Source organism: Cariama cristata, unplaced genomic scaffold, assembly GCF_000690535.1.
Source record: "Cariama cristata isolate BGI_N322 unplaced genomic scaffold, ASM69053v1 scaffold38938, whole genome shotgun sequence".
NCBI lineage: Eukaryota > Metazoa > Chordata > Aves > Cariamiformes > Cariamidae > Cariama > Cariama cristata.
Window position 1 is genome coordinate 1 of NW_009633534.1, and position 9,197 is coordinate 9,197.

At 37.6% G+C, this 9,197-nt stretch overlaps 1 protein-coding gene across 3 annotated transcripts in view; it reads left to right on the forward strand.

Moving 5' to 3' along the window:
• Positions 1 to 3,805: 3,805 nt before the first annotated feature.
• Positions 3,806 to 9,197, forward strand: part of CLPX (caseinolytic mitochondrial matrix peptidase chaperone subunit) — a 17,965-nt gene continuing 12,573 nt past the window's right edge. For 2 of the 3 annotated variants that reach the window (XM_009706784.1, XM_009706785.1), the window contains exons 1-2: positions 3,806 to 3,985; positions 5,425 to 5,542. In XM_009706784.1, the coding sequence (XP_009705086.1) occupies positions 3,806 to 3,985; positions 5,425 to 5,542 (298 nt within the window). The remainder of the gene's footprint in view (positions 3,986 to 5,424; positions 5,543 to 9,197) is intronic. The other variant, XM_009706786.1, reaches the window with a different exon arrangement.

Sequence of the window (9,197 nt, forward strand, 5' to 3'; positions counted from 1 at the left end):
TTCTTTTTTTTTTTTTTTTCCTTCTTTTTGATCTTTTGCTAGTGTCAGCTTGGATGGTGTGAGGGGACGGCTGGTGGCGTGTCAGGATTAAGGGAAGTATGACATGGTGTGAAGTTCTGGAAAATTAGCCTGCATTGAAATATCTTCTGGGAAATGTAATGCGAGAATAGAGTTTGTTTCAACGGAGATGATTTTCAGCAGGAGTTATCCGGTGTGTGTTACCCTGCAGTGCTAGTAAATGAGCTTAGTTAACTGATTGATTAAAAGTATACCTTTTTTGCAGCCTAAACTTGAAATATTTCTCATAAAGACTTGGGCTCACTTAGCAGAAAGTGGTTATTTCCAACTTGGTAGAAGGGTGAGACTGTGCAAATCACTTCCTGGAAGTTGAAGTTGAGGCAGGCTGTTACATTTTTACTACTTTTGTTCTTTTCATGGTGTTCTTGTGGGTAGTGAAAGCTGATGTACCATGTGCTGCTTTTAGTGAAAGGCAGACCACTCCCAACTGTGCTGAAAATCTCTACTGCTGCCACATTTGCAACAGGGTTTTGAATGATTGTACCCTTAGCAATAGCCTGGCAAGTCTAAGATAATTTATTACCTTCAAGGGGAGAGTTAACTCATGGCAGTTGACTTTACATCTCTGACGTCACCTGTGCTGAAAGGCTTAAACTAGTGCTTTCAACTCCAGCCTGTCTGGCCTCATGTAAACCCGCTGAAACAATAAACTTTAAAGCAAGTAACATTCTGCATTAACTTCAAGATTATCTTGTTTAAATATTTTTTTTTTTTGTTAGAGCTAAGATTTAAAATGGATATGTAAAAAACCAAATGAGACTAAAACACAGATAGAGAGTAATGAGATTATTTATGCATCAGCTTTCCATGGAAGTTCTTTTTTTAAAAAAAACAACCAATCTTATTTTGATGCGTTTTTGTTGTTGTAACAGATTATGTCTTCTGCCAGGTACTTTTTTTGCTATTGCTGGTTGGTACAAACTTGAGATTAGTCAGAGTGCATGGATCTAGTCAATCAGGTGTTGTGTGGGACAGAGAGAAGACTTCTCATTTGTCACAGTCTCCCTGTCACTTCTTTGGGCAATAGATTCTTCCAAGATATTTGAAGCTTGGCTCAAAACTCAGTGTTTCTTCCCTCAAATATCAATTAAAGGTTAATAAGGTGTAAAGGAACCTCCCCATTATTTCTTAACACACTAATCTGAACACTCTGGATAGATGCCATTGCCGCTGCCAACGTTCTTATGTTAGGTGCATGTCCTTTAAATGTATTGTTTCAAAAAACCACCCAAGCCCTGACTGCCAATTGTGTGTGTGAGCAAATACTGCTGTGCTAGCCAGCTGTTGCATGTTTGAACATTTATCAGTATCTGGATCATTCAGTGGAAGTTGCCTGGCATTGGGCTGGAATGTTGATTTCTCTCAAAAATCTGCCTCTGGGCTTATTTATGCAAGAAAGTAGTTGTAATAACTTTCTTACTGCTTCATTCTTTAATTGTACAATGATATTTTGTCCAAAAAATGTCCCTCGGACCTCATGATAAGCACAGGGACAAGACTTTTCATGTTTAGCCACAAGCTGATGTAGCAGAAAAATGATTTATTTGTTTTTCCTGCTTTAGCCTATCTACACCCTTTAAAGTTCAACACATATTGCAGAGTGAGTTTAATGTTCCCAAAAGGCTGGCTAGCTAAGACTTTTGTGGGTGAATTTACCAGCAACAAAAGCATTACAGCGTGAGTGTAATGCTGCTGGCTAGCCTGGATCTGCTGCCAGTGTCCTATCAAATGCTGGAGGTGAAGCCCCGGAGCGGCGATGTTTCTGATCAATAGATAGGCACAATCAGTAACCAGCTCAGTACTTCTCACTGTGTGTCGTTTCATAGTTCATCCAATACAGTTTTCAGTGCTTTTTCTGCGTCACAGGGATGCTCTGCATTAAAATCGGTGATCCGTAGTCCACATGCAGTGCTTAGTGGTAAAATGTTTGAGTTTCTGTATTAGTGCTTCATCCTTTCTCCACAGACCAAATCTCCCTGTGTTGCAGGAAAGTTGTGTGACTTTGGGTTTTGTTCAGGGGAGGTGAGGTGGTTTGTTTTTTTATTTTGTTAAGGAGTCTTTTCTCAGTTCCCTTTAGAAGTGGTAAAACAAATCTCGGTAAAGGAACCATCTATGAGGAATAAGCCCCCAAGACAAGGGATTAATGCAGAACAGCTATTGCATTGTAAACACTCACCACAGCTTATTCTCTACTGACAAGTGCACTTGGCGCACATAGTCTTTGGACTTCTCTGCAGATTCAGTTGAAAGAACACAACTGCTTGTGAAAGCGAGCCAATATTTTTAAGTTTACTGTGATATTTTCCTAGTTTATCCTATGTAATCTAAAGCGTCTTGCTGTTTTGCAGTGGTATTCAGCAGAGGAATTTAAAATTGGAAAGCACATTGATCATTATTCCTCCCTCACATTTAGAGACAGGAGTAATGCTATTACAGATTTTTAAAAGATTACATTTTTAGTCATGTTAAAAATAACTGCAAATAATCTTCAAGTTCAGGAACCTTAAGCAGCATATAGGTTAATAAAACAACTTCAATCCCATTTGACACTGTCTTCTTGGTTGTGACTTTGCAGAAGCCTGTGAGAGTTTTCCTGGTAAATTTAAGCTTGTCCATTATGTTTTTCTTCTCTATTTTTCTGTTTTCCTGGTATAGTAGCAAGGTGAATTTTCTGAAATGTCCTCTTTGAACTAAGATTCCAGCTCTTAGTTGTCATTGTTACCTCTTTCAGAGCAAATGAACTGTACTCCTCTTGCCATTCTTAGTGTTTTTATTCTTTTTTTAGAAGAGTTTTTGGAGTTTTCTATAGAATTCCCCCATCTATCTAACAGTAAAACCATGTATTATCAGCAAGTTTTTAATTGTCATTGTTGCTATATAGCTCTTCTGTCAGTAAGTCACAGAGTTCTTATCAAAACCAGAGAGCGAGAAATTTGTGAATTTAAATGAGATATGAGACGTGGATTCCAGGCTCTTGTCTATGTTGAGAGATGTTGAAATCACAAGCATGACATATGTTGATTCACATCATACCTGGTCATGAAATGTAACCTTACCTGCTGTTGCAAGACGAGGAAAAGGCTGCTTAGTTTCTCAATGAGGTTTTTTTTTTCGTGTTGGCAAAAAGCTGTTTCAACACAGTTAAGATTATGCTGAATTTTCTTGTGCCTGTCTGTCAGCACGTACCAAGTATGACGCTACCTTTCAGTTTTCCTCAGGACAACTTTTTTTGTCAAGCAGTACCTCAGTTTCCTGGAAACTAGCTTTTAGCAGAGTTCACGAGTGAAAGCCAAATCCAGACATGCAGGCTGTAAGTCTGAGACGCTTCTTTGGTAATTTTTGTGTAAGAAGGAGTCACTTCAAAGGTGTCTCTCTTTTTTTCAGGGGTTGAATTATTTCGCAATAAGTGCTGGATGTTGATTGTATTCATCATTCTGAGGATTGGTTTCGTAACTGGGATGTTCCCTATTTCATGACACAATGGGACTCTCAGTTGTCTGATGTTAGAGGATCTGCAATTACTTTTGGGTCATTTGTGGAGAACCCAGGCAGCTTTTAATGAGATGAACATTATGGTAGTGAAGAGAATTTATTTTGGATAACTGAAATCTGGATGTTCAGAGTTAAGTTCTGTTGCTGAAACCTTTGAGCTCCATTTAATGTAAATAAATTCTGGGCTTTGGCGGCATCGGGATTAGAACTAGAGTATTTTTAATGTTTCATTTTCATGTTTTCATTTTTTTTAGGCATTACTTGTGGTCGTACACGCATCCCTGTTTTAGGAAAACTTGGGACTTTTGAAACTTGTTCCCTAAGACGAATTCCTCTTAGAAGCTTTTCAGAAACACCGGCGTATTTTGCTTCAAAGGATGGTGCAAGCAAGGATGGTTCTGGAGACGGAAGCAAGGTAATCTCCATGCGTTAGGTTTTTCAATAGTTTATGTAAAATGTTTCTTAAATGTTTTTAGTAGATTTTTTTCCTTACTTAAAATTAGAGTCGTCTTGAAATTTTTGCTAACTCTTGACGTTTCTGAACCTCCAAATTGCTACAACTGGCAGTGAAGAAAAAATAAATTGTATTCTGAATGGCAAACCTTATAAACATCCCATAACACCATTCCCAGTTTTAGAAATCTTTTTGCCTAGTGTAAAGAGACACTTGAAAACTTTGTAGAATGTTACAAATCCACAACAGGTTTCAGGCTCTCAGGAAAGAGTAGTAATCAGAACTATTTTCCTTCAAAAGCCTGCTACTCCCAAGTAGGTTCTTTAAAATAAATACATTTTAAAATGTTTTTGTTTTCAGCACCGATTTGGGAGTTGTACTAAGCAAGACAAGTTTGTGAGGAGACTAGCTTTATTCTTATTAGTAAACCGTAGTCTATTTTCATCCTAGTCTTTCTCTATAATTATAGTTAATAAACAGCTACTTCAGATAAATGATTACCTGAGAATAAAACTGCTCTTTAGTCAGCAAATAAGATTTTGAGAGTTCACAGGCAGTAACTTTGCCTTAGTATGGTGTGTTGTGACATCTGAGGAACTGTCCAGATGACACAGGTGTGTTCTGAAGGTTCAGATTAGACTTTTTTTAAAAGGAGGAAGATAAATTTTTAATCGTCTTTTTTTCGCGAGGAGGATTGCGAGGAGAAATGAGTAGGCAAGGAAGTTTTAAAAAGTGGGGAACTACCTCAGAAAAGGGAAGAGAGATCTTTGCTGTTTCTTAATATATAATAGCTTTTATACACCAATAGGCAGGGTAACATGGAGAAAGACAAGTATGTGTATGTCGGGGAACGCTGCATTAGAAGTAAAAAATAAAATATTTCCAAGCAATTTCTTAGATGCTTGTTTTATAGGCCATACCTACCCTACAGCCATCTGCCAGCATAGCTACATCTGTCAAGGACGTCAGAAGAGTTATGGCTTCAGAAACCCTTAGATTCAACACAGTTGCGATAATGAAATTACTCTCTCTATAAGTATGATTTGTTTTCTTCTCTGGGGTTAGAATAAATTACACTGAAATATACTGTTAGAACATTCTTGACGCAGTTTAGGTGGTTATTGTTCTAGTGCCAGTCAAGCAGTTCTAATGTAGATATGAGATGCCTCTTCTATGGGCGTCCAAAATTGGCAGACCTGGGCAACACAGATGTGTGTACACTTCAAAATGTTTATATCATGGTGTTCTTAGTTTTCCAAGCCTTTAAAAAATCCTGACAATAGTTATTTTGTCATTCAGCTGTTGCAATATTCACATTACTGGATTCCATAAACACACTGCTAAATGCCTTATGGAACAGCTCCATTGTTTGGGGCTAATTGTCTGGAAATCTCTTTTAGAAGTCTGTCGGTGAGGGGGGTGGTAAAAAGTCAAGCTCTGGAAGCTCTGGGAAAGGAGGAAACCAGCTGCGCTGCCCAAAGTGTGGTGACTTATGCACACACGTGGAGACCTTTGTGTGTAAGTTTTAATGAATACTTTCTTTTTTCAATAGACACAGATGTGACTGTATTTGTGATCTAATGTAGTCCTGATAGCTAAGTTTTAGCCTACCTAACTATATGATGTCAAAAATGTTGTTATGCTTCATTTGGCCACGTTGGTGTAAATGTGTATTGTCTCTGTGGATACATTTGTGTAATTTCCTATAATGTGTGTTGGAGCAGAATATGGTAGCAGAGTTTGGACCACGACTGTGAATATGCAGTTTTAAAATAATTTGTTAAATTTTATGCAGTGAAAGAGATGCTCCCATAAACAATACTATTTTAACTACTGATATTCCTTTCTGTCCATTATATAAATACATACTTGTATGTATGTCTGCAATGTCTGTCCTTTACTAAATAATAAAACTTGAATCCTGCATGTACTCTAACCAAAGTGCTTATCCAGCAGAGGAATTAGTATATGACAGATGGCTTACTGGAATGGTCTTCTATGGCAAAGTCAGATCCATAATAGATTCCAAACAGGAGGCTGGAAAATCCAAATAGAAAATCCAAAATGTGCCAGATGCCTGGTGTCTATCAGCAATAGCTACTTTTTTGGAAGTACAGTCCAAATTAATGCTGGTTATGCTTTAGGTTCTATCAGACTTGAAGACATTTCTCCTTGTTTTAGTGCTAATGAGACCAGCCTAGAAAACAGTTGTCAGAAAGCAGATGCCCATCGTTAGTTGGTGGGGCTCAAGGAGGAAATATCGGGTCATAATCAGACTTGTGCACTGAGAAGCTTAAACAAGGTCAGCATAAACTTTTTCAACAGTTGTTAATATCGCAGTTGGTGAAAATAATGAGTGGATATGCTATTGTCTGCTGCTACTAGTATAAAATACTATTTAATAAAAATGATCAAACATTAGGAATCACGAGACAATTCTGTAATAATAGTATATTTATTTATGTTAGATAAAAGGATCGGTTGACAGCTGCTATTTTTTTTTCCAGAAATAATAAGCGGGTTTGTTTTTTGTTTGAAATTATAGTCAACAAGGTTTTTTGAAAAATCTGGCACTAGTTGGTGGAACTAGAAATACAGTCCTGTGTGGTGTTCAATATGTTGGCTTCTACCTGGACTAGGTGTGGTTGAAAACAGTGCAAGGCTTTTTAACCTCATTTACCTTCTTATCAGATGATTCATGAGTAGACAGAGACATTTTGAAACTCTCTCACTTTGCTAGTGTGTTTGCTCCCCTTGTTACTGGAGGTTGTGCTTTTATCTGGAAATACCATTCAAGCGTTACCCCAGAGCAGACAATCACTGTGTATCCCTGGAAAGCAGAGATGTGATTTAATAAATTGTCAGTGTCGCTAGGAATCTTTAAGCGTGCTCGAAAACTTTCTTAGTAAGAGGATTCATTCCTACTGACATTATGGGAGAGAATGTGGGTATATGCAATCTCAAATTCACAAGTAGTGATACGACACTTGAATTGCGGCATCAGAATGGCACAGGTGCTGTAAACAGCCTGGGGCTGGAAACCCCCTCTGTACTTGTAAAAAAACCAGTGTTGCGGCTGGTCAGATTTGTCAGAAGCTTGAAAGTCAAAATATGAGGAAATCTGCTTGTGAATAATTGAACGTATCTACTTTTCTCACCTTGCATGTTCTGCTCTGAGGCTTTAGGATTTTACAGCCTTTAAATGAAGTCTGTTACTGGTTCAAACTAAGCGCAGTGTCACCAGAGAACGGAGTACAGCAGACTTCTTTGTTCATCCTGAGGATAGCAGTTGTCAGTTTTCTATTAATTGGTAACTTAAAAAAATTAAACCAAAGATTATAATTGCTCTAGTTTCTCAGAAATTCCTATGAGTCATGGTCAAGCCTTCTTTGAACCTGTGTCTTTCTGGTTTAGTCTGTTAATTTGAGCACACTGCTTCCCAGCCAAACTGTAGAATATAAAGCGGCTGGAAAATGGAAGAGCTAAGTTCTAATTATCTTAAAACTGATTTTAAAAAAGAAAACAAAAACTAATAAGAAAAAAAAAATCTGTCCAATTCTGCCCAAAATGAATGGGTTGCAGGTTGTATTAAACACACTGTTACTTGATTTTTCAGATAAGCCTTTGATGTTGCTTAGTCAAGAAAAATGATGAATTGGCTCAATTCTGGTTTGGATTACCAAAGTGCAGAGCCTTAAGTAAATATCTAAAGCCAATGGAAAATATGCAATTAGCATTTGTTTCAGTTTGTAGATACTAGATTTTTCAGTCATTTTGAGAGAAGTAGGGTAACAAAATACTGAATAAAACCCGCATTTATTAGTAAATTAATTGCCATTGAGTGGCAATGTGACAGGCTGGTAGTCCAGTGGAGTTTGTTTTTAATGAGGCTTCACTTTGTATCTGCAAATATTGCTGAAGGATTTGCTTGGCAATGGGTTTCCAGTAATTAACAATTAAAGAAGAATACGATGCAAGCTGAAAGGAATTTTGTTTTGGCACACTTTCTCAGCAGTTCCTGTATTGTTTTGGGTTGTGAGACTCTGTAATGAGAGTTTTGTGATCATTGAAATAAGATGTGGGCCTCAGATGTAGAGTGAAATCCAATAGCTATAAAGCTGATTGACATAAGAAGCCTGATCTAGGTTCTGTTTTTACTGTCCCCACCTGATGCCATCAGGTTAGCTCCCATCCTCCAATGCAAGACTTCCCTGCCTCTGTACATACTTAATAGGCAAGAAGCCTCCCTGCCCTCTTTTTTTCTGATTTCTTTTTACCTTACAGCAGTTTAATAGTAGCCCTGCATCTCAACCCTACAAGTGTTTTTAAGATTAATCCTCTGATCGTTTCGGCTTACTGTATGTATTGTAAAAACCCAGCCTTTCTCTTTGGCGAGGTCAGCTCGTACAGATTTTAGAAATCACTTTGCAAATGCAGCCTCTGTGGTAACATTGCCTAAGTGGAAAACAACACTTGACTTGCATTTTAGCACACTGTAAATATTTGCAGACATCTTAATGACAATGAGGTAGTTTGACACAAAGGATCTTTGCTGTGCTTCGATGTATTTGCTAAAAGAACATATAAAAACATGCCAGCATTAAAGAATAACAAAGTTGCTTGCAATTTTGAATGCTCAGTTTTAGGGAGATAGCAGTACTTGATTTCCTTCCATTTCAGAGCAAACTTCTCAAATTTTTTTCTGTTAAAACTCATATTGATACTTTTTTTCCAGATTGCTGTGTAGACGATAGAAACTGGCCAGTTTCACAGCTGTGTCTTGATAACTGAGCCTCCTCCCCAAGGCACTCCATACATCAGAGTTTCTCTCTAACCGCGGACCCTATGGCTCTTGCTGAAAATTAGGAAGATCTCTAATAACCTTCCTCTGTGCTGCTTGGAGTAATTGATAGAAGTGTCCTCTACACAATAATTTTTTTCAGTGAATGATATTTTAAAGATGCACAATAGTGTTCTTATAGCCTATTCTTTTTTTTTTTTTTTTGACCATTCCTGTGGATCTATAAAGGGGGCAAGTATTCTTGTGGCTATTCCATCCTAATAAAGCTGGCTATTAGCATTGCATAAGGAGGGACAAACAGCCTCATGGCATTGTAGTCATTAAGAATATCAAAGGTGTTTTAAGTGAGCATTAGGAGAAAGTTTGGATTTT